A 26,549-nucleotide genomic window follows, 5' to 3' on the forward strand; every position below is an offset into this window, starting at 1 on the left:
ACAGTGGCATACCCCCGTCTCGACCCCCCCCCACTCGATCCAGCTCCTCCTTGACCTTAGCAACAGCAACTCGATTCCCCCCCCCCTCCCCCCCCCACCGGCTAGGACCCATCCTAGCTGGTTTACTCCCCCCCCACCCCATTGCACTTCCGCAAGTCAGCTGACTTCTGCTGACACCGGCCACTCCCGCCTCCACTTCGACTCCTCCCATTGTGTGGCACACCCTCCTCTCCCGCTCCCCATCCACAGGCTCTCCCCCTCCCCTCTCCGTTCTAAGCGCGGGAAACAATCCTCGCTTCCCCGCCCCCGCCCAGTCTTCAGCGCGGGAAAAAGGCCCGCGCTCTCCACCTACCAGGCCCCGCCACCAACCAAAACAGTGCCCAACCCACCCCATCCACCCTCCCCAACCCGAAAGAGAAAAACACAGGGAAAAAGAAACCCAAAACAATGCAAAGGCCCCCCCCTCGAACCAAAAATAGGCATAACATATCCACCGCAGTCCCCAATCGCCCATCCCGACCCTCAGTCTGTGTCCAGCTTCTCGGCCTGAACAAAGGCCCACGCCTCCTCCGGAGACACAAAATAATGGTGCCGGTCCTTATAGGTAACCCACAGTCGCGCCGGCTGCAACATGCCAAACTTCACCCCCTTCCTGTGCAGCACCGCCTTCGCTCGATTGTACCCGGCCCTCCTCTTCGCTACCTCCGCACTCCAGTCCTGATATATCCGAACCTCCGCGTTCTCCCACCTGCTGCTCCTCTCCTTCTAGGCCCACCTGAGCACACACTCCCGATCGACGAACCGATGGAACCGCACCAGCACCGCCCGCGGAGGCTCGTTAGCCTTGGGCCTCTTCGCCAACATTCTATGGGCCCCTTCCAGCTCCAGGGGCCCCTGGAAGGACCCCGCTCCCATCAGCGAGTTCAACATGGTGACCACATAGGCCCCCACGTCCGGCCCCTCCAGGAGGCCCAGAATCCACAGATTCTTCCGCCTCGACCGATTCTCCATCTCCTCGAACCGCTCCTGCCATTTCTTGTGGAGGGCCTCGTGCGCCTCCACCTTTACCGCCAGGCCTAAGATCTCGTCCTCATTGTCAGAGATCTTTTGTCGAGCCTCTCGGATCGCCACCCCCGGGCCATCTGTGTCTCCAGCAGCTTATCAATAGAAGCCTTCATCGGCTCTAGCATGTCCGTTTTAATCTCTCTGAGGCAGCGCTGGATACCCTCTTGTTGCTCCTCCGCCCACTGCCTCCACGCTTCCTGGTCTCTGCCTGCCGCCATTTTGTCCTTCTTCCCTCCATTCTTCTGGTCCACCACCACCTTTTTTGTCGCCCCGCTCCTAGTTAAAGCCATATACTGATGGGGAGCTATTATTAACTCCTTCCCACACCGGGAAACATCGAAAAAGTGCCCTTGGAGACCCTGAAAAGAGCCGAAAAGTCAGTTTTTGCGGGAGCCGCCGAATGTGCGACTTAGCTCCGCATAGCCGCAACCGGAAGTCTCGAGAGGGAATCCTTTTGGCAGTGTTCGCTTCACCAATCTGCCCCAAAAAGTCTGTGGAAACGCCTGAAAAAGGTCTGCGAGTCCGTTCCAGACGGGAGCTGCCAAATGCGCAACCTACTCCTCCATGGCTGCCACCGGAAGCCTCGTCCCCGCTTCTTCAATGGCCTTGGTAGATCTTTTCACAATTGTTCCCTCTGCTGCTAGAATTCACCTTTAATAAAGGCCCTCAAGTCAGCTTGCAGCCTCTAAGCTTGCCCTTCCCCCGCCTGCATGCTGGAAGAGGCTTTGTTTATCCTGCAGTTAAAGCCAAATCTTTTACTGTTTCTGCCGGGTCTGGTAACCAAGAGACATACCATTCCTGGGGGACACTGTCGGGGGAATGTTGCAGTCTTCTTCCCACACCGGGAAATGTCAAACAAATGCCGTGGGGGCCCTGTAAAGAGCCCAAAGGTCCGTTCCAAGCGGGAGCTACCGAACATGCGACCTAGCTCTGCATAGCCGCACCCGGAAGCCCGGAAAAATATTTTTTAAAAGCAAAACAATGTTTATTCTATGAACTCAAGTTAACCTTTTTAAAACATAGTGAACATCTTAGCAACCATTAATTCAAACACAACCCCAAAAGAATACAACAAAGTCATTCTTACTTTCCTTTTAACAGCCATAAGACTTAAAACAAAACCTTTCAACAGAAGCACATCAGGTTAAAATAACTACTGAGAGCAGTTATTAGTTTTAAATCACCAGGATCGATTCACAGTCTTTAGTTTACAGAGACTCTAATACACCTTCTGGCTGTGACTGCAGCTATCCAGCTCTGAAAACGAAACTAAAACACACCCTGCAGCAAACAGCCTAAAACGAAAGTAAAAAGCTGACAGACAGCCCAGCTCCACCCACTCTCTGACATCACTGCAGTAATAAACACCCATTTCTTAAAGATACTCTCACATGACACCTCCCCCCCAAGAAAAAAAAAACCCATCAACTTCAAGATGGTTTCATTTTTTACCTTTTCACTATCCTTTCAGAAATGCACACAGTAAATATACTTTTTAGTTTAAAAGAAAACACACACAAACAGGTATAATAATATAGTCCATTTTTTTTTGTTCTTCTTCCTCCAACTGAAATCTTTCTCGATTGACAGTCTCTTTGAACAAGAAGGTCTCTGCACGGTCCGTCCATTTCTCTACGCCTCGGCATTTCTCTTTAAAGTTAGATACTTTCGTTCAATCGGATCACAGAGTCCCTTGTAATTCTCCAACACAGGAACATTGGTTATCACAGCTTTCAGGCAGTCAAATGCCTGTTGAAAGTCCGCTGTCCACTGAAATCTTCGACGTTTCTTCAGCAAGCCCATCAGTGGAGCAATCACGCTACAAAACGTTTTCACAAATGTTCGATCAAATCCACTCATGCCAAGAAATTGCATTATTTCCCTTCGTCTCGAGGGTATCGGAAACTCCTGAAGGAAAGTGACTTGGGCTTTTCCAAATTCACTTTTGGCTAGATTTATCACCAAACCCGCCTCGTGAAGTCGATCAAATAACTCCATCAGATGTTTTAAATGTTCTTTCCATGTCTGGCTGAAAATTACCAGATCGTCGATGTATATCGCACAATTGGGTAATCCTGAAACAACTTCGTTAGTTAACCGTTGAAATGTGGCTGAGGCGTTTTTCATGCCAAATGGCATAACTTTGAATTGGTATATACCATCTGGAGTCACAAAAGATGAAATCTCCTTCGCCCTTTTGGATAAAGGTACCTGCCAGTAACCTTTAAGTAAATCCATTTGGAAATAAAAGCTGATTGTCCCACTTTCTCAATCCAATCCTCCAAACGTGGGATAGGATAAGAGTCCGTTCTTGTAACTGCATTAACCTTTCTATAGCCCACACACAACCGTTGGGTAAAGTCTGGTTTAGGTACCATCACTATGGGCGAGCTCCATTGGCTGCAACCCACTTCAATTATGCCATTTTTAAACAAACTCTCAATCTCTTTGTTAACCTGTGTCAATTTTAAAGGGTTAACTCTGTATGGATATTGTTTGATTGGAACAGCATTTCCCACATTTACATCATGTACAGCCATTTTAGTACTTCCCAATTTATCTCCACAAATATGCCCATGTGATATCAATAACTCTTTCAAGTCAGTCGATTTTTCCTCTGGAAAGTAACTCAACAATTTATCCAAATTTTTAAGAACATCCATGTTTTCCAATTTAATTTGAGATATGTCAAATTCACAGTTATCTGGATTTGGTTCGTCATTTTGAGTTAGAATCATTAAAACCTCCTCCTTTTTCTCTCCTTCCCTTTCAAAGTACCTTTTAAGCATATTCACATGACACACTCGGTGAGTCTTCCTTCTATCTGGTGTTTTTACCACATAATTCACCTCACTGAATTTCTTTTCAATCTGATAAAAGTCCAGAAAACCTTGCTTTTAAGGGTTCCCCTACCATTGGTAACAATACTAAAACTTTATCTCCACTGGCAAAACTACGAACTTTGGATTTCTTGTCCGCTACCCGTTTCATCAAATGTTGTCTAGCCAATTCACCTGCTCTATTTAATTGTTCCCTAAAATTTGACACGTAATCCAATAATATAATTTCCGATTTCTCACCCACCAATTTTTCCTTAATCAATTTAAGTGGTCCTCTTATCTCATGACCAAAAATTAGTTCAAAAGGACTAAATTTGGTTGACTCATTAGGTGCATCCCTAATTGCAAACAGTACAAATGGAATTCCTTTATCCCAATCCTCTGTATAATCGTGACAATAAGCTCAATGTTTGATGCCACCTTTCTAACGCTCCCTGCAATTCTGGATGGTACGCAGTTGATTTAAATTGTTTTATTCTTAAGCTATCCATAACTTCTTTGAATAGCCTTGAGGTAAAATTTGATCCTTGATCCGATTGTATTTCTGTGGGTAGTCCATATCTAGTAAAGAATTTAAATAACTCCTCCACAATCTTTTTAGCTGTAATATTATGGACTGGAATGGCCTCTGGAAACCTAGTAGACACATCCATTATAGTCAAAAGATATTGATTCCCACTTTTTGTTTTAGGAAGCGGTCCTACGCAATCAATTAGGACACTTATAAAAGGTTCCTCAAATGCTGGAATGGATATTAAGAGCGCTGGTTTTATCACTGCTTGAGGTTTCCCTATCACTTGACATGTGTGACATGATTGACCAAATTTAACTACATCTTTATGTAGTCCAGGCCAATAAAAATGTTTCTGGATTTTAGCTTGAGTTTTCCTTATTCCCAAATGACCTCCCACTGGTACCTCATGTGCAACTCGCAACACCTCCTTTCTACACCCTACCGGCAATACTACTTGATAAACTTATGCCCACTTTTCATCCGCCTGCATATGTAAAGGCTTCCATTTTCCCATCAAGACATCACATTTACGGTAATAACACTCTGGTATACACTCAGATTCCTCTTCCGTGTATGCTTTCTGATACATCGGTCTTATTTCTATATCTTTTTGTTGTAACTCCGCCAATTTTCCTGAACTAAAAATATCCGCCTCATCCTCCACCTGTTCTTGTTCTTTTTCAACCATCTGATCAAAAATCGTTTCTGATAATTGCACTTCAACGTCATCTTCACTCTTTGATTTCTCCTCGTCTTAACCTGTGACTTTGCGACCTTGTTACTACACAATTTGGAAAAATCCCAGGATATTCGTCCTTCAACACTTCAGTTGTCTGATTTTCCACTGGCTTATCCACCACAGTAGGCATCACTCCCACCTGCGATCCAGCTATATCATTACCCACGATAAACTGTATTCCTGGACAAGATAGTTTCTCTATTAGTCCTACTACCACTTCACCACTCTTCACTGGACTTTCCAACCTTACCTTATATAATGGAACACTACTCCTCTCACCCTGAATTCCACATACTACCACCTTTTCTGGCAATATTCTTCCCAAACTACATAACTCCTCATCTCTTACCATTAAAGATTGACTAGCTCCCGTATCTCTTAAAATTGTGACTTCTTTACCTGCTCCACCTGATACACATGAGTAAACTTTACCCACACAAGTAAATTCTTTAAAGAGATCTGGCACCTTCTTCGCAATCACCTCTTGATCAGGCTGTACAGTCTTTTGCACCTCCTTCGCTTCACTTGGGCTTTCCTTTACCACTTTAACAAATCCTACTGTCTTATCCTGTTTTACCACATCAGCCTTCTCAGTGCTTTTCTTCAACACCAACACTGTGACTTTACATGGCCTAGTTTATTACAGTGAAAACATTTGAAATTTTTCATTTCTTTTCCACCCCCCTGGATTTCTTTTTTAATCTGAGGCACACTCTCATTATCTCCCATTAGATCATCTTTACCTTTCCCACTTGAGTATTTCTCATGTCCCCAGTTTCTATCCCTCACAGGCTGAAACTGATGTCGGAAACCAAGCTTTGTCTTATGAACTAATTCATAATCATCTGCCATTTCTGTTGCTAACTTTGCCGTTTTAACCCTCTGCTCTTCCACATGAGTTCTCACTACATCAGGAATTGAACTTTTAAACTCCTCCAAAGTATAATTTCTCTGAGAGCTTCATACGTTTGGTCTATTTTCAAAGCCCTTATCCATCTGACAAAATTACTCTGTTTGAGCCTTTCAAACTCCATGTATGTTTGACCAGGTTCTTTCCTTAAATTTCTAAACCTTTGTCTGTAGGCTTCAGGCACTAGTTCATATGCACCTAAGATTCATTTTTTCACCTCCTCATACGACCCAGATGCCTCCTCCGGTTGTGATGCAAACACTTCACTAGACCTACCTATCAGCTTTGTTTGAATCAGTAATACCCACATGTCCTGTGGCCATTTCATTTGTTTAGCTACCTTCTCAGATGAACTGAAAAAGGCTTCTACCTCCTTCTCGTCAAACCTTGGCAATGCTTGGACATATTTAAATAGATCCCCACCAAGCCTTCGACTTTGACGCTCTTTCTCACTATTCTCATCACTATCATCCAACTGTACATATCCCTTTACGTCTGCCAATTTTAACTGACTGTCATGTTTCATGGCCATTTTCTGAAGTTCAAACTCTCTCTCTTTATCTTTTTCCCTGATCTGTATCTCCCTTTCTCCTTTTTGTTCTGCAAAGGCTATTTTTTCTGTTTTCCTTTCTTCTCCCTCTTTTTAGTCTCTCTCTCTTTCATATTCAAGCTGCTTTAATTCTTTCTCATGTTCCATTTGTTTAATTTGTAACTGAAGTTTTGCCATTTCCAATGAGTCAACCTGTATCTCAGGCACCTTTAAATGCTTAGCCACCGCCATAATTACCTCATCTTTTCGCATTTTGTCAGGTAATGTTAACTGCAATGTTTTTGCCAAATTTAACAGTCTGCTTTTAGTCTCTGTCCGTAAGGTACTGCGTGTGACCGTCTCCACCCAAAAAAACTTCAGAGCCTCTGAAAGAGCCACTGTCGACAACACACTCCTTACTTAAATTGAAATACCACATCTGAAAAGCAACCACAATATGCTCACCCCTCACTGTCTTAAGTTCATTAAGTCAATCCAATAGATAGACTTTTATCCCCCTCGAGCCCCCAATTTGTTATGGGCCAGGGTTTAGAGAACCCCAAACTGTATCATGGAGTTCACCTGACCCACAACTTTTACGAGATTGTGGTATGGGGAGCACACATCCCACTCTACAGGTGTGGTACAGCAGAAATGGAAAAGTATTTTTAAAAGCAAAACAATGTTTATTCTATGAACTCAAGTTAACCTTTTTAAAACATAGTGAACATCTTAGCAACCATTAATTCAAATACGACCCCCAAAGAATACAACACTAAGTAATCCTTTAAGCTTTCCTTTTAACATCCATAAGACTTAAAACAAAACCTTTCAACAGAAGCACATCAGGTTAAAGTCACTACTGAGAGCAGTTATTAGTTTTCAATCACCAGGATTAATTTACAGTCTTTAGGTTACAGAGAGAGACTCTAATACACCTTCTGGCTGTGACTGTAGCTATCCAGCTCTGAAAACTAAACTAAAACACACACTGCAGCAAACAGCCTAAAACGAAAGTAAAAAGCTGACAGACAGCCCAGCTCCACCCACTCTCTGACATCACTGCAGTAATAAACACCCATTTCTTAAAGCTACTCTCACTACAGATATTTATATACATACCCATTTATAAACACCCATTTCTTAAAGGTACTCTCACATGACAACTGCTTAAGACTCTCCAGCACTTCCCTCCAATGCTACTTGAAATGCTTGCTGAATTGCTTCTCAAACTCAGCTGCAATCATCTCCGCCAGCGCTTCCATCGTTACCAGAGCAGCTCCACCCGGAGAGTTCACCTCCACCATCTTTCCTCCCACCACACTCCTCACTGAACTTGCCCCTGCCAGCTTTTGGACACCCTTTCATAATGAACGTTCAATTGGTAAAGGTTTCCAATCAAATTCTCCCCAAACAATGGATGAAACCGACCAAAAACTGAGGACTCTGGTGGCAGATATTAAAACCCATTTTACCTGTTTGCTGAGAGCTAGCTAATATAATAATGCAACAGATTGAGCCTGACTAAACAAATCAAGGCACATCTTGTAACAAGAGACAAAAGAATGCTGTGAGCTTTTAGTACAGCTGGTGTAGCTAATGAGAGGGACCAGGTTTGTCTGGAAAAAATAGTTGCTTCTAGGACTCTATACTGAGCAGACTGTTTCAGCTTGGTCCTAAAAAAAAAGTTTATCTCTTCAAGCATGCCACACCAGGAAAGTAAAACCTGGTTGTTAACGTAAATATATTTTTAAAAATATATAAATTTAGAGTACCCAATTCTTTTTTTTTTAAATTAAGGGGCAATTTAGTGTGGCCAATCTGCCTACCCTGTACAACTTTGGATTTGTGGGGGTGATACCCACGCAGACACAGGTAGAATGTGCAAACTCCACACGGACAGTGACCCGGGACCAGGACTGAACCTGGATCCTCAGCGCCGTGATGCAGCAATGCTAACCATTGCGCCACTGTGCCGCCCACTTTAACGTTATATACAAGTGGCATTTGGAATATGTGGGTTTACTGAATTGGAATGTAGAGGCAGGTTTCAGGAAGCAAGATCAGATGCTGTAACTGTTAACTGTGGAGCTATTTCTTTGTTGCTAATGTGCTTAAATTTTGTGTTCAAAGTAAAGTTTGTTTTAACATAAAAGCTGTCTACTGGTCAGTGTTATCACTCCTGTGGTGCAGTACCATTTCCTCACAAGTTTTACCAAATGCAAATAGTTGGGTACTAGTCTGGGATCTTAACCAAAATTGGGGTTCAGGTCCAGACCCATAACACTGGTCAGATGCCACCCAATCGTGATAATATTTTTCACTGTGCACAGATCAATAATGTTCCAGCGGCTGCAGCTCAAGTCCAAAGACATACCAGAAATGATCCTGTGATGGGGAAGATATTGACAATGGTATTAAAGGGGAGGGTAGCAGGAAAATATCCAGAATTAAAACCACACATTTCCAGGAGACTCTAATTAACAGCACAGGGTGGGTGTCTGTTGTGGGGAATGAGAGTAATTGTTCCTCCAAATTTGGATGAAAAGTATAGGAGCAAGTGTATGAATGGTACCCAGGTATAGTTCGAATGAAGGAACTAACAAGAAGCTATCTTTCGTCGCAGGAATTGATGTCCAGATAGAAGGGAAAGCAAGACTGTGCCAGTCATGTGCGCGGGTATGGAAAGACCATTTTTGTCCCCATTGCATCAATGGGAGCAGCCTAAAATGCCATGGCAATGTCTGCACGTTAACTTTATTGATCCATTCAAGGTGCACATGCTCATGGTTGTTGTAGGTTTACACTCAAAATGGCCTGAGGTGGTCCTAACGAAGTCAACCACTGCATAAGAAACATTGACGAACTCAAAGGGATCTTTGTGAGATTCGGAAAACCAGAGCAAATCGTTACCGACAATGGGTCAAAGTTTACAGTCCAAGCGTTCTAAGACTACTTAAAGGTGTCTGGAGTCCAACATAAAGTCTGCACTTACCACCCATCCATGTATGGTTTAGTCAAATGATTTGTCCAGTCCTTGAAGCAGGCACTGAAAGCTTCCACTACGGTTCACTACATCGCTGTGTGAACACATTTTTAGCAAAACGCAGAAATACGACACATGACTACATAAAGCTCACCAACTTTGTTATCGATAAAAAAGGTAGTTGAGGACTACATTTGATTTACTCTTGCCAGACATATCTGACATAGTAGAGCGAAACCAACAGTCACAGATCTTGAGATGAGAAAGTAACGCAAGGAAATGCTTGTTTTAGAACATAGAACACACAGTGCAGAAGGAGGCCATTCAGCCCATCGAGTCTGCACCGACCCATTTAAGCCCTCACTTCTACCCTATCTCCGTAATCCAATAACCCCTCCTAACCTTTTTTGGTCACTAAGGGCAATTTATCATAGCCAATCCACCTAACCTACACGTCTTTGGACTGTGGAAGGAAACCAGAGCACCCAGAGGAAACCCACGCAGACACGGGGAGAACATGCAAACTCCGCACAGACAGTGACCCAGCAGGGAATCGAACGTAGGACCCTGGCGCTGTGAAGTCACTGTGCTAATCACTTGTGCTACCGTGCTGCCCCAAAAGCTGGCCAGGAAAAGGATTAAGCAAAGTACACTTTGAAGAAAACAGAGTCACTGAAAAATATGTCTGAAGAATGGACAGAGGATGAAACAAATGTAGAAACAGGAACAGCCACAGAAGCTAAACCGGACACGAAGAAATTACACCAGTTTAATGTAGAAAAGAAAATAATTGCATTTTATCAACGTTGGTTGTCCCTCAGTTCAAGGACGACGTCTACTCAGCTTTGACAAAGAGTGATCGGACTCGAAACATTAGCTCCTTTCTCTCCCTACAGATGCTGCCAGACTTGCTGAGATTTTCCAGCATTTTCTGTTTCGTTTCAGGTTCCAGCATCTGCAGTAATTTGCTTTTATCTACTCAGCATCGTTAGTTAATGTGACTAAACAGGCCGATTCTTCACCCAGAGATCTTTGGGCACCGTGTCCCTTGAGATTATGGGATCTGAGTGCAGAATTTTCTTCCCATCTCTGCTGCCGCTCTGCCTCATCATTAAGCTGTTTAGACTTAAAGAGTGACACAGCTTGATGGACATGTTGTCACTGTTTTGACTGACTGGTAGCCAACACCTCCTCAACCTCCGGTCATCAACGCCAATGCCGCTGCGCTTCAGGGAGAGCTCCAAAGTGTCTTTGAAGCATTTTATTTGTCCTCTGCGGAACGCTGGCCATTTCAGAGTTCAGAAAACAAGACCTGGCATCCAGGCACAGTGCCCAGTCCATCAAAGTTGATTTTGGTGTTTTGCCTGGATGTTTGTGGAGCTGGTTTCAAGGAGGACATTGGTATTTGTCCAACAGTCCTTCCATTGAGTTCAGAGGATGTGGTGGTGAAATTGTTGGTGGAATTTATATAATGTTTTGATGTATCACTGATGCACGGTCCAGGTCCGGGCCCCACTGCAGTATAGGAGAGTGGTGATGACAACTGGTTTGTACACTAAGACCATGTGGACTTGCCACGGTCTTTGTCAAACACTGGCTGCTATAATTTGTAGAAAGCGGAGCTGGCTCAGCTGATCCCGTGTTGAATCTTCCAGCCAATGGTTGCCCATGAAAGTGCTCAACATATTCCAGAGTCTCTCATTCAACATGTATATGTTACAGTTCACTCAAGAGTTGTTATAGCAGCATGTATTTCTACATGCATCTTGTGGTATAGAGCTACGAGTAGCTCCATTTTTTCCATCTCTAATAAGAGAGAATCAAACCATCGCACCTTGACATTCAATGGCACTGCCATTACTGAATCTCCCACTAACAACATCCCGGGGTTACCATTGACCAGAAACTGTGACCCAGCAGACACGGGGAGAACATGCAAACTCCGCACAGACAGTGACCCAGCAGGGAATCGAACGTAGGACCACAGCAAGTGCTGTGGCAACAAGAACAGGTCAAAGGCTGGGAATTCTACAATGAGTAACTCATTTCCTGACTCCCCAATGCCGGTCCACAACCTACAGGGCACAAGTCAGGAATGTGATGGAATACTCTCCACTTGCCTGGATAAGTGCAGCTTCAACAATACTCAAGAGGCTCGACACCATCCAGGACAAAGCAACCCACTTGATTGCTCCCCGTTCCACAAACATTCAAACTCTCCACCACTGATACAGTCGCAGCCATGTGTACCATCCACAAAATGCCCTGCAGGAACTCACCAAGGCTCCACAGGCAGCACCATTCAACCCTATGACCACTACCATCTAGAAGGGCAGCAGACACATGGGAACCCCACCACCTGGAGGTACTCCTCCAAGTCACTCACCATCCTGACTTGGAAATATATCGCTGCTCCTTCACTGTCACCAGTCAGAATCCTGGAACTCCCTCTCTTACAGCATATGGATATTAGGACTTAAAGAAGGCAGCTCACCACCACCTTTTCAAGGACAATTAGGGATGAGCAACAAATGTTGGTCTAGCCAGCGAAGCCCACATTCAATAAAAATGAATTTTCAAGAGGGCAGCATGGTGGCACATGGTTAGCACTGCTGCCTCCCTGCTCCGGGCCACTGTCCCGTGTGGAGTCTGCACATTCTCCCCGTGTCTGAATGGGTTTCGCCCCCACAACCCAAAAGATGTGCAGGTTAGGTGGACTGGCCACACTAAATTGTCCTTTAGGTTTTAACAAGGAAAAGAAGTGTTAGTACATAGCTACGCCACTAGCGAGAAGTGGGTCGCTGCGAGGGTATTGGGTCAGAGTGGTCCATAGCCTACACGGTCCCATCAGCAGACTAACTCATGTGGAGATGCCGTGCGGATTAATTATTGCCAACACATGGTAGTGCGCCAATGCCAGAGCTACCTCAAGAGCTAACTATCTCCGGCCCATCTGACTGTAACTTCTAGTTCATTTACACAAGAGATTGCACCAGAAATAACTGCTGCTGCCAGTCTTCCCTCAGAAAAACAGACTGTAATGCTTTCCAGGGTAGAGGCATCTACTGTAGAACTTGAAAATGTATCGAAAGTTGAGAAGAACAAAGTCCCAAAAGTGCACAGGCAACCAGCGGGAAATAGACGCCCAACTGATTGTCTATCTTATTGTCTCTGTCATTACAATGTAATAATTTGATGCCTGCACTTGTGTATATGTAAACGATTATGCTAAAATACTAGTTATTAGTTGTGTTGGACCATAGAGGTAAAGGGGAGGGATGATTTTCATGTGTGAGCAGTGTCTCTTTGAGAAGGGAGTCACGTGACACATTACATCATTGGATACTTAGCGGGCTTTTGCCCTCAGTCTAGCACCAACCATTGTACAGCGAAGACCTATCTAATAAACCTCTGTTGATCTTGCATTCAACCCATGTGCATCAGCAATCTGTTGTACTACATTGAGGGCCGAGGCTGAGCATTGCCCCCCCACCCTGGAAGTGGCCTCTGGCCATAGGGGAGGGTCCCCCTTACGTGTGGAGGGGATGGGAAAAGGGGAAGACAGTTCAGGGGAGGTCGTTCTGAAGCTGTTGGTCCTTCATGGCACAGGGGTGGGAGGGAGTTTTTTTGGGGGGATCAGGGAGCCCTTTAAGAATGGTGTCCGATCGCTGTGGAGCCAGCCTCGCCGGCTTTATCAGGCTTCATCCTGCCAGAGTGGCGGCGCAAACCACTCCTCCCAATCTATTTTTGACAGAGTGTTAGAAGGTTTGGTCAGAAAACTTGGCTGCGTTTCTGGAGAGAAAGAGACTGGGTTTCAATCAGAACCTGACACCGCCATTTAAAAAAAAAATTCTGCACAATATTTAGTCACAGCACACTTCGGGAGAAATAGCCAACTCAAAAAGTACTGTATGCAATATTATGGATAGAACAATACAAGTATGTATTAGTCAGACTAGGAGGATTTTTTCTTTGTGCATTCTTGATAAATGCTAGCAACTTTAAAGTAGACAGGTTCTATAATTAGCTGATTACTTATCTAATTCAAGAATATCTACTTACAACAGTAATTACAGTATAACCAATTGAGCGTTTGCTGATATACTTGCTTGTGTAACTTAGCCCTTTACTAGGCACTGTTCCTCTGTGCATTAAATTCAAACTTTCCAAACCATTTCTGTGTTACTAATTACTGTGAATCATAAAATGGAGTGATGGCATAAAGCTGATTTAGTTTGCTTTACCGGCTGTAAGAGGTGAATGCTTCCCATATCACTATCTGGAGGCAAGTGACTCATACAAGAAAGAAAGAGGAAGAAACATCAAAATTAGGAGATGGAAAATATAAAATTAAGGGATATTTTTACATTTCCCTGTTTCTGAGATTACTATTTCCGTAGGCCCATCATCCCTTATACTGAGGGGCTTACAGGAAAACACATACTAGTTTACCAGAAGATGGTGACATTTTCAATTCTTACAACACACAAAAAAAGAACAAAGCAAAATATTTGAGTTCTGAGCCTTTATCTGTGCAACCACATCTATACTTTGAGTGACGACTTCCCCAGAAACAGAACAAACCTCCATTGTGGTAGATTGTTGCATTCTATTTCTATGAACAGTGCAGTTTAGTACATATATAATTTACAAAGATCCAATATCTCTTGCTTTAAGTATGTCAATACATTTTTGCAATTAGCTCTATCTCGCACACTAGATACACATTCGTCCATACAGGAATAATGATGAGGCTATCAGTGCTCATCATTATTACTGAGTAAATTGGACAGCATCTTCTGGCATCTGTGCATATGCAGTAAAAAGTGGAAATCAGATTGTTGTCCAATTTTCCTTGAACCTCCACAAGCTTCATAACATTAAAATACTTCTAGAACCCAAAGCTGCACTACTGGCGCACGAGTTACCAATGAAACATGTCAAAGTTAGGGCTGGTGAATTCAGGTGCAAGTGAATTTTTAATGGTATGATAGATCTTAATTACTACCAAATAACCTCTCTGGCCCAGAAAATTTAATTTCACAGGTATAGAGTCAGAGTCCTTCAGAATTTAATTATTGTTGGAGATATTAAAATTATTATTTTTTTGCATTTTTCTGGTGTTTATCTCTTATTCCCATTCTTTCTTTCCCATTCTTTATTTTGCTTTTTACATTGAATTAAATATCGTAGTTTATACTTCCTGTTTTAAACACTAAATGTCTCAGTGAGGAGTCTTCAATCTGATTAGAGGCACGCTGGGCGGCATGGTGGTGCAGTGGTTAGCATTGCTGCCTCACGGCGCTGAGGTCCCAGGTTCGATCCAGGCCCCGGGTCACTGTTCGTGTGGAGTTCACGCATTCTTCTCGTGTCTGCGTGGGTCTCACCCCCACAAATCCAAAGATATGCAGCGTAGGCAGATTGGCCACACTAAATTGCCCCTTAATTGGAAAAAGATAATTGGGCGCTCTAAATTCATTTAAAAAAAGAGACACACCATTGCTTGCTCTGCTCACTCTCATACACACACACCATAGACGCACCACAGATTCCCTGTAGAGCGTGTTGTGTTAAAAACTACTGTAAATTGCTGCTCAAAAGTTCATGAAAAGTTAGTGGGTAGCTGTCAGTGTGGTGAATGACCAGTGACTGCAAAATCTGGACAATTAATTGTAAAGAGAGGGATTTAGATTTTTTTCAGCATTGGTACCTTGCTCCTACCTTAATTGTATGGAGACCTTCTTATATTTATTTATTTGTTTATATTTAAACGAATATTAATTTTCAGAAATTTTGTGACAAGGTATTTTGTCATTTTTGCTTACAATTCTTACACAATAATTCTGTTTTTATTCTCCTTTGTTTCAGCTTTACAATAATTCTGTTTTTATTCTCCTTTGTTTCAGCTTTAATTTTTTCAGCTTCCATTTTCTCTCAATTCTCTTTTTTCTTGACTGCCTGGTGTTTTTTTTAAAACAACGTACTAGCACCTTTGTGAAACATAGCAAAACATGACGTTTTCATATTTACCCCAATTCCCTGTCCTTTGCTTTTATTTGTTTGTATTTTAATGTAGAGTAAATAATTTTATTTAGTAACCAGTTTTTCTTTTGCAATAGATATTGCTTTATTCAGGATCTTCATCAATTATCCGGATGGGTGCAACTACAACACCACTGGAGGAGTTTTGACACCATCCTGGATGGAACAACTTGCTTGATCAGTGCCCCTCTCACTGAACTTAACTTTCACTTTACCCATCTCCAAAGCATTGTGGTTGCAGTCAATATCATTTGCAGGATGTTCTGCAACAACTCTGGTTAGAAGATTCTTCTTCTGAGGTAGGGGAATAATGGCCAAGAGACGCAGATGAATGGCCTCAACTGCTAAAAGAGGAATTTATGGTTAGCGTCTATACCTGTATCCAAATGAACTACAGTGCAAAAGGGATACGGGTGGAGCAATACTGAACATGGCATGACTAACAAAATATCCTGAAGCAGAAGTAGCAGCTTTTGTTCAAGAAATCCGAAAATGAAGACCCATCTTGAGAATACCATCCTGATGTCAACTAAATAGCTAAATAAGTGACTCCAGGTTTTTCGGGGATTAGAGTGCAAAGGCTATTCTGATCTTCTGACATTCATTTACATTGCTGCAACCTCTTCAGATGCAATCTGATGCAAACCCAACTAAAGCCAAATGCAATGATACCCACGAGATAAATAGGAGCAAAGGAAGTGTTACTGCTCCCTTGTGTCGCATCCATTTTTTTCAGATGCTAATTTGGATAGGATAGAAGAAAATTGGGCGCATTATGTATTCTGACTGGAATCCTGGTCACATTGAGGTGAGGCTGTGAAGTATTGGAGTGGGGTGGGGTGGGGTGGAGGAGGAAAGAGGAAAAGAGGATTTAGCCCACCAGGTCAGCTTTGGAGTGTGTATTCACAATCCAGGCCTGGTTGGATTCAATCTGCCCATTCTTCTCTCACCAATCCCCGCACATCACAATGTCTCACTGGCTGGTTGAATGTGTTTCAAGGCATTTCTCAGGAGTGCCCTTATCCAATCCATGTACAACTGGTCAGGAGTCACATGCCAAGACAAAGCACAGGAGCATTCATGCAATGTTGGTTCCAAAACACCTAGAAATCAGACATGTGAATTCTGTTCATTTCATCATTTCTTAATTGTATGGAAGAAAAGAGCACAGCAACCAAATTTAAAGTGCAATCTTACAGCAAATTAGGTGAAGTACAACTATGAAAGGGTCAGGAAGAAAGCAATTAGGAAGAAAAATAATACCAGAGGGAACAGTGCAAGAAATAAGCTCATAGAAGAGGAATGTTTTGTAGCATAAAGTTAACAGAAATGACTTGACTTCCCTTCATGACATATTGAGCAGCACGCATAACAGCAATATCTCAAACCCAATCCATTGAAATCTGTGAGAAACGTCACAAGAAATCCACTGTAAATTCTAATTGGTTTAAATTTAGTGAGGAGTATTTACATTTTTAAGCAGCTATTTAAGCAGCAAATCCAAGTATAGTAAAAATCTGGTCACTCACATTATTACCATCAATAGTCAGAAAACACTTACAAAGATAATATTTTTTGCAGCTGTCATGATTTGAGTACCGTCAGATGACCACATGCAGCACTTTAACAGCACCTCCTCTTCATCATCATCATCTGGTTTCCAGACTTGTTCCTTTACATCAAAGCACTTCCACTGATTAGCAGAGGAAGTCTTCCATAGCTGCAGAAAAAAAAACATAAACCAGTACTGCTACAAAACAAGTGCAGCTAATTTCAGAATGAATCAACTTTCAAAGATGTTTTTAATACTTGAAAAGCCAGACTTGGAAGTGTATGTACATATGTGTGAAGTAACCCTATGGAGATTCTGTAACTGGTTACATTCACGTCAGTTATTAGAAAAGTTGCTTGACTGAAAAGTGACCATGGCATCACATTATAACGGAACTCTTAAAACACAATGTGGCAAAACAGGGATTCTCTCCCTTGTCCACCACAACTTCATGGGAAAGATGCAGAAGCCCCTGGAAAATGACGTAAACTCGTTAGACGCAAACAAACCTGTTGGACTTTAACCTGGTGTTGTAAGTCAGGAGTGTAATGGAATACTCTCCACTTGCCTGGATGAGTGCAGTTCCAACAACATTCAAGCAGTTTGACACCATCCAGGCCAAAGCCGCCTGCCTACTTGGCACCACCTTAAGCATATTTATACTGTATGAGAAGAGAGAGCTGGATGGTTGGCAAGTGGATTTTTTTTTCTCAATATGTTTACTGAATATTTTTAAATTTATATACGAATACAAAAACAACACAACACAAAAACAAGAACAGCCCCCAAACCCCCTACTCCCTCCCCCCCTAACAGCTGAGCGTGACCAGCTCCTTAAAATACACAACAAATGGTTGCCACCTTACACAGAACCTCCCAATCGACCCCTTCAGCATATATTTAACTTTCTCCAAATACAAAAACTCCAAGAGGTTGCCCAGCCACACCAAGGCACTGGGTGGAGAAGCTGACCTCCACTCCGGCAGAACAATCAGTGAGGCGAAGGCTAAAACATCTGCCCCCGCAACTGCGACAGCTCTGACACCCCAAAAATGGCCAAGATAGAGCCCCGGCTCCGGCTCCCTGCCTAGGAGCGGCGACATGGCGCTGATGAAAGAGCCCCAAAAGTTTGTTTGCTTAGGACATGCCCAGAGCATATGTATGTGATTCGCTAGGCCCCTCCCACACCACTCGAACATATCTTCTACCCCCTGATGAGATCTACTATGTGGAATTAGTGAAGTCTTGCGATACTGCAACTCAGTAGAAATTTGAGTTAAACTTCTCAGATGCAAACAAGAATCTTTATTGCCTCTATTTGATTACAATTGAGAGAACTTAAATCTATTCTCTTTAAGTCCTTTTGCTAGCCGAACTTTATTGAGAATAGAATTAAGTTTCTCTCAACTGTAATCAAAGAGAGGCAATAAAGATTCTTGTTTGCATGCTAGAAGTTTAACTCAAATTTCTACTCAGTTTTAGTGTCGCAAGACATCATTAAATCCAGATGGTAGATCTCATCACCCAACTCATCCTTGCCCTCATTAAGTGTGCCTGTGCACCACCTACACCGAGCCTCGCACACAATGACGCAGCATTCACCCTCCATAAGGCCTCACGCCACACCCCCTCCTCCACTTCACCCCCTAGCTCGTCCTCCCATCTCGCCTTAATCCCCTCCAGCGAGGCCCTGTCCTCTGCCAGCAGCCTCCCATAGATACCTGAAATTTTACCCTCCTTCAACCTGGCTAGCGACAGTACCCTCTCCACCAACGACAAGGGCAGCGCAACCGTGAAACTCAACTAAACCTTCCTCCCAAAATTCCAGACTTGCAAGTACCTGAACACCTCCAACTGCGCAAGCCTGTACTTCTCCACTAACTCCGCTAAAGTTGCAAACCGCACCTCCAGGAACAGATCCTCCATTACTGCCAGCCCCTTATCCTGGTGTCCATCTAGCCGGCTCAAACATATGGTTGTCCCTGATTGGTATCATCCTTGATCCTCTCCCTGCTTTTTAAAAAATATATATTTTATTCAAGTTTTTTGGCCAAACATAACAATACGTAGTGTTTCCTTTACACAATAAAGCAATATAAATAACCATGGCCAGTTTTAAACAAATAAATAAGTAATATATAAACAAAAACAAAAAACAAAACTAAATGGCAACTGCCTTGTCCAAAATAAATACTCTCCAAAAATACAATCCAACAATCCAATATACAATTACATATACCAAATACCTATACATATACAATAACATCCCTGAGAGTCCGTCCGATTCCTCCCCCCCCCCCCCTCCCCCCTGGGTTGCTGCTGTTGTCTACTTCTTTTCCATTCCCTCTATCGTTCTGTGAGGTAGTCGACGAACGGTTGCCACCGCCTGGTGAACCCCTGAGCCGAACCCCTTAACACGAACTTAATCCGTTCTAACTTTATAAACCCTGCCATATCGTTTATCCAGGTCTCCACACCCGGGGGTTTGGCTTCCTTCCACATTAACAATATCCTGCGCCGGGCTACAAGGGACGCAAAGGCCAACACGTCAGCCTCTCTCGCCTCCTGCATTCCCGGCTCTTCTGCAACCCCAAATATAGCCAACCCCCAGCTTGGTTCGACCCGGACCCCCACCACCTTTGAAAGCACCTTTGCCACCCCCACCCAGAACCCCTGTAGTGCCGGGCATGACCAGAACATGTGGGTGTGATTCGCTGGGCCTCTCGAGCATCTCGCACACCTATCCTCTACACCAAAATATTTACTAAGCCGTGCTCCAGTCATATGCGCCCTGTGTAGCACCTTAAATTGTATCAGGCTTAGCCTGGCACACGAGGACGATGAGTTTACCCTACGTAGGGAATCAGCCCACAGCCCCTCCTCAATCTCCTCTCCCAGTTCTTCTTCCCATTTCCCTTTCAGCTCATCCACCATGATCTCCCCCTCGTCCCTCATCTCCCTGTATATGTCCGCCACCTTACCGTCCCCCACCCATGTCTCTGAGATCACTCTATCCTGCACTTCCTGCGTCGGGAGCTGCGGGAATTCCCTCACCTGTTCCCTCGCAAAAGCCCTCAATTGCATACACCGAAATGCATTCCCTTGGGGCAACCCATATTTCTCCGTCAGCGCTCCCAGACTCGCAAACGTCCCATCTACAAATAGATCTCTTAGTTGTACTACCCCAGCTCTTTGCCATGCTCCAAATCCCCCATCCATTCTCCCCGGAACGAACCTATGATTGTTTCTTATCGGGGACCGCACCGAAGCTCCCGTCCCTCCCCTATGCCGTCTCCACTGCCCCCAAATTTTCGATGTAACCACCACCACCGGGCTTGTGGTGTATTTCTTTGGTGAGAACGGCAACGGCGCCGTCACCATTGCTTGCAGGCTAGTCCCCCTGCAGGACGCCCTCTCCAATCTCTTCCACGCCACTCCCTCCCCTTCTCCCATCCACTTACACACCGTTGAAACATTGGCGGCCCAGTAGTACTCACTTAGGCTCGGTAGTGCCAGCCCCCCCCTGTCCCTACTACGCTGCAAGAATCCCCGCCTCACTCTCGGGGTCTTCCCAGCCCACACAAAACTCATAATGCTCTTCTCAATTCTTTTGAAAAAAGCCTTCATGATCACCACCGGGAGGCACTGGAACACAAAAAGGAATCTCGGGAGGACCACCATTTTAACCGCCTGCACCCTACCTGCCAATGACAGGGACACCATGTCCCATCTCTTGAAATCCTCCTCCATCTGTTCCACCAACCGTGTTAAATTAAGCCTATGTAATGTACCCCAATTCTTGGCTATCTGGATCCCCAGGTACCGGAAGTCCCTTGTTACCTTCCTCAACGGTAAATCCTCTATCTCTCTGCTCTGCTCCCCCGGATGCACCACAAATAACTCACTTTTCCCCATGTTCAGTTTATACCCTGAAAAATCCCCAAACTCCCCAAGTATCCGCATTATCTCTGGCATCCCCTCCGCTGGGTCCGCCACATATAGCAGCAAATCATCCGCATACAGAGATACCCGGTGTTCTTCTCCCCCCCTAAGTACTCCCCTCCACTTCCTGGAACCCCTCAGTGCTATGGCCAGGGGTTCAATCGCCAATGCAAACAATAACGGGGACAGAGGACATCCCTGCCTCGTCCCTCTATGGAGCCGAAAATAGTCAGACCCCCATCCATTCGTGACCACGCTCGCCATCGGGGCCCTATACAGCAACTGTACCCACCTGATATACCCGTCCCCAAAGCCAAATCTCCTCAACACCTCCCACAAATAATCCCACTCCACTCTATCAAATGCTTTCTCGGCATCCATCGCCACCACCATCTCCGCTTCCCCCTCTGGTGGGGGCATCATCATTACCCCTAGCAGCCTCCGTATATTTGTATTTAGCTGTCTCCCCTTCACAAACCCAGTTTGGTCCTCATGGACCACCCCCGGGACACAATCCTCTATCCTCATTGCCATTACCTTGGCCAGAATCTTAGCATCCACATTCAGGAGGGAAATGGGCCTGTATGACCCGCATTGCAGCGGGTCTTTTTCGTTATGTTCCGTTTCACAGGGCCTCCTAACCCCCAGACATTCCGTGACACTAACGGATGGCTTTCACTTTGCCCCCCCCCCTTCCCCAAGCCATTACCCTTCTGGAGGATGTTCCCAACCAACCCCCACAACTCCCACATCCCAGGGCCTGTACAAGATGGCACCTTACCCCCACCCAATGGGTGGTCCAGACACTCCACCCACTCCCCAAAGTCACCATCAGCAAACTAACCCATCCCCTTCCCAGAAATCCCTTACAACTTCCTCTCAAAACCACCTGATTCCCCACTCTGCCCACCCCCCTACTATTCACACCTCCTAGGCTCACCAAAGCCTGCCTGAACACGTTCGGCAGGCCACAGCCCCTCCCCCATTCCGCTCCCATTCACAAGCTAACCAAAGCTTGATAGCATGGGCACCATTCCACCAGAGTCCCCTTCTCTCCACCCACCAGCCCTGCCACCCGAAAAAAACCTCCAGCGAAGGGTCAGTCTCTGACTCCTGCCTCCTCCCCAGCTACCCTCCAAGAAAATAAGGGCATTAGAACAGCTAGGCAACAAAAACATACAAATTTATTAAAACATTAGTCCCCCACCAGGCCCAATCCACCACCAACTCCAATGTCTCTCATCCGCCATGATCAACAAAGGCACAATTCCTCTGCTTGGATGAACGCCTCTGCATCCTCCGCTGTCTCAAAATAAAAGTCTCTCCCATTGCAGGTGACACTCAACTTCACCGGGTAGACCGTCCTGAAGTACACTCCAATCTTACACAATGTCGCCTTTGCTTTATTGAAGGCATTTCTCCTTTTACCAAATCCACTGAGAGATCCTGCTAATTTTGAATCACAGTGCCTTCCCACTTAATTTCCCACGTCTGCTTGGCCCACCTTAACATCTTCTCCTTCACCTGGTAGCTATGAAAGCTCACGCTCACCGCCCTCGGAGACTCCTTAACCCACGGCTTCGGCCGCACCGATCGGTGAGTCCTATCCAACTTAAAACTTAACGGGGGGGGGGGGGGGGGTGACGGACGACATTTTCCTTCACACCCATCAACTTCCTTAGCATCTCCGCTATAAACTATGTTGGCTCCAGACCCTCCATGCCATTCTTGGCCATCCTCCACCGACTACACTCAAGGGGGACAACGTTTCATGCAATTTTCCCGAACAGAAAATGGGTGAAAATGACCTAAAACTCAGGACTCTGGCGGGGCAACCCAATGTGTCCCCCCCTCCTACATGCTGCCACCGGAAGCCTTGACGAGTGGATTCTGATATAAATTTCAATGCCAGTGTGATGCTAGGTATGCAAGCTGTATGTCCCAAAGATTGACAGATTGTATCAAACAGCATATCCCTTCCACTGTTTGCAATGCACAAGGTACACACCATACCCGTGTTTGCTAAACTCAAACCATAATGTCCAACATCAAAGGTGATTCCACGATTGGATAACATTTGCTGAATAATCTTCAGTGTGCTAACAATTACACTGACAACCAATTTAAGATGGTCAGGTTTGCAACATTTGCGTGTACTAGAAACTACAACATTGATAGACAGGGCGTGTTCTTTGCCGACAAAAAGAACATGTACACACATTGCACATGTTTCAGCTGAACAAGGTGACAGAAATTCACTTGCTCATTACCCAGGTCACTATAATGACCAATCAGAGGCAAGCAGCTTTGTTTAAATTTCAAACAATGTTTGGCAGTTAACTGTCGATCAACTGGTGCATTTTACATGGCAACGCCAATCAGGGTCTAACTGCCAACCGATCAGCACTCTCTTCTCATAAAGTATAAATGTGTTTTCCCCTGACACTAATATTTTCTTGTGAATTTCCCTGATGAGTGCAAGACAAACGGTTTCAATCAAAAATGTATCTTTTTTTCAACAACACATTCCAAGCCTGTGACCTTCGCCAAAAAGGTTGAGGGCCGCAGATACATGGGAACACCACAACTTGAAAATTCCCCATCAAACCACATAGCATCCTGACTTGGAACTACATTGCTGTTCCTTCACTGTTGCTGGATCATTACCCTGTATTTTTCTGCCTAAAGCACTGTGGGTACCTACAACAGATGCACTGCAGTGGTTTGAAAATGTAGCTCACTACAAACTTCTCAAGGGCAATTAGGGATGAGCAACAATGGTCTAGCCAGCGATGTCCATGTCTAATGAAAGCATTTTTAAAAAAGTACTCGTACACTAGTAAAGAGTAGCCAATCGTCCACAACCAATGGGAGGTGGAGCTCCAGAGATCCATAACAAGAGAATAAGAGATCTCGAGAAGTCACGTAGTGAGCCAGTGAAATCGGGGAAGGGAGGAGCAGAAGCCGGGTAGGATTAATGTAAAACATAGCTCTAAAATAAAACTTGGACTTACCAACGGGAAACAGGCCCAGACAAGCCAAGAAAAAATATTTAAATAAAAATATTTTGCTGCAGCACCACCTAGTGAAAAAAACCTGGGAAATCGAGCTTTGAAATGCAGCAGCATCAAGTAATGTTGGGAGGATTAGGTAGACGCTTAATGCCAAACATACACACAGTTAAGTCAATACATTTAGGCATGAAGTTGATGCAGCAAACACAAAATCTATGTTAGACGTAGTCTTTACTGCCATTGTTATTCGTACTTTAACACCTCCTCTGCCACACGTGGAATTTTGTTACCCGACTTGGCAACCTTTCCTGAGGAACAATACCGTTTAATAGTAATGGCATTCATTTTATCTCAATTTATGACAAAGCACAATCAAGGTCCAAATCTAAAATCAGCATATCGAACTTCCGGTTGCGGCAATGCGGAACTAAGCCGCACATTTCGGCAGCTCCCGCTATAACGGACTTTTGGGCTCTCCGGAGGAGCCCCAACGGAAATGTTTTGATTGAATCCCGTGTGGGAAGGTGAAGTAAGGTCCCCCTTACGTCGTATGGCGGGGATTAGCAGTGGAGCGACGGACAAAGAGGCTTTGGAGCAGCGGCAGAAACGAGGGGGAAAAAACAAGATGGCGGAGGGCGGAGATTGAGCAGCATGGGGGCCGGACCAGCAGGAGTTCCTCAGGCGCTGCGTGAAGGAGCTTAAAAAGGAGGTGCTGGCGCCAATGCTGTTGGCGGTTGAGGGGCTGAAGGAGACCCAGAAGGCCCAGGCGGTGGAGCTCCGTGAGGTGAGGGATAAAACTAACGAGAACGAGGACGAGATCCTGGGCCTGGCGGTAAAGATGGAGGCGCACGAGGCGGTGTACAAGAGGTGGGCCGAGAGATTCGAGGTCCTGGAGAACAGGTCGAGGAGGAAGAATCTCCGGATTCTGGGTCTCCCCGAAGGAGTGGAGGGGGCTGATGCCGGGGCGTATGTGGGCACGATGCTCATTCGCTGATGGGGGCGGAGGTCGCTCCGAGCCGCTGGAGCTAGAAGGGGCTCACCGGGTCCTGGCGAGGAGACCCAAGGCTGGTGAGCCGCCAAGGGCGATAGTGGTGAGGTTCCATCGCTTCGCAGACAAAGAGAGTGTCCTGAGATGGGCCAAGAAGGTGCGGAGCAGTAGATGGGAGAATGCGGTGATCCAAGTCTACCAGGACTGGAGTGCGGAGGTGGCAAAGAGGAGAGCTGGCTTCAACCGGGCCAAGGCGGTGCTGCATAAAAAAAGGGTGAGATTCGGAATGCTGCAGCCAGCGCGATTGTGGGTCACGTATCAGGACCGACACCACTATTTTGAAACGCCAGAAGAGGCTTGGACCTTTATCCAAACGGAAAAATTGGACTCGAACTGAGGGGCTGTGGTTGTGGGGGAGATGTTGACTGTATACAGGGTTGTAAATATGGGTAAAGAATGTTTCACGGGTGGGATGATGGATGGGGGAAGAGTTTTTTCTTCTTTTGATGAAACAGTGGGGAATGTGGGCGTTGGTGCCGGAGGGAGGTGAGACTCGGGGATGGGGGAATTAGGATAAGGCCGCAACAGGAGCTGTGCCACAGGGGGAGGGGCTGGCTCAGGAAAGCGCGGGCTTTTTCCCCCGTTAGGGAGGGGGGGGATGGAGGAACGTCAGGAGGAGGAGAGATTCCCACACGGGGGGGAATCAACGGGAAGGTGGGGGAAGCCGGGGTCAGCAGAAGTCAGCTGACTCACGGAAGTAGTATGGGGGGAGCAAAAGAGCTAGACGCGGATCTGGGGGGGGGGGGGGGGGGGGGGGAGGGGAGGGAAGGGGGAGAAGGGGGGGATAATAGGGTTGCTGCTGCATTGGCCGAGGGGGAACTGAAAATGGAAGAGGTGGTTGGGGCGGGGGTTCCCCGTCTGGGGGACTGGAGGGTGCGGGAGATGCGGGCACGGGACTGGCCTAAAATAGGTGATGGCTAGTCAGGGGGGGGGTGGTGGTAGCCCCCCAATCCGGCTGATCACGTGGAATGTGAGAGGCCTAAATGGGCCGGTTAAGAGGGCCCGAGTGTTCGCGCACTTAAAGGGACTGAAGGCAGACGTGGTCATGCTTCAGGAGACACATCTGAAGGTGGCAGATCAGGTCAGGTTAAGGAAGGGATGGGTAGGACAGGTGTTCCATTCGGGGCTGGATGCGAAGAATAGAGGGGTGGCAATACTGGTGGGGAAGCGGGTGTCGTTTGAGGCCAAGAACATAGTAGCGGACAATGGAGGCCGATACGTGATGGTGAGTGGTAGGTTGCAGGGGCCGGGGGTGGTATTGGTAAATGTATACGCCCCGAATTGGGACGATGCTGGATTCATGAAACGGATGTTGGGGCGTATTCCAGACTTGGAGGTAGGGAGCTTGATAATGGGTGGGGATTTCAA

At 45.4% G+C, this 26,549-nt stretch overlaps 1 protein-coding gene across 3 annotated transcripts in view; it reads right to left on the minus strand.

The window, feature by feature from the left end:
• apaf1 (apoptotic peptidase activating factor 1) overlaps positions 1-26,549 on the minus strand; it is a 311,250-nt gene that overhangs the window by 126,498 nt on the left and 158,203 nt on the right. For 2 of the 3 annotated variants that reach the window (XM_072471565.1, XM_072471564.1), the window contains exon 17: positions 17,187-17,345. In XM_072471565.1, coding sequence (XP_072327666.1) covers positions 17,187-17,345 — 159 coding nt within the window. Of the gene's footprint in view, positions 1-14,103; positions 15,970-17,186; positions 17,346-26,549 lie in introns of those variants that run through there. The other variant, XM_072471566.1, reaches the window with a different exon arrangement.

This window comes from Scyliorhinus torazame, chromosome 13 (genome assembly GCF_047496885.1).
Source record: "Scyliorhinus torazame isolate Kashiwa2021f chromosome 13, sScyTor2.1, whole genome shotgun sequence".
NCBI lineage: Eukaryota > Metazoa > Chordata > Chondrichthyes > Carcharhiniformes > Scyliorhinidae > Scyliorhinus > Scyliorhinus torazame.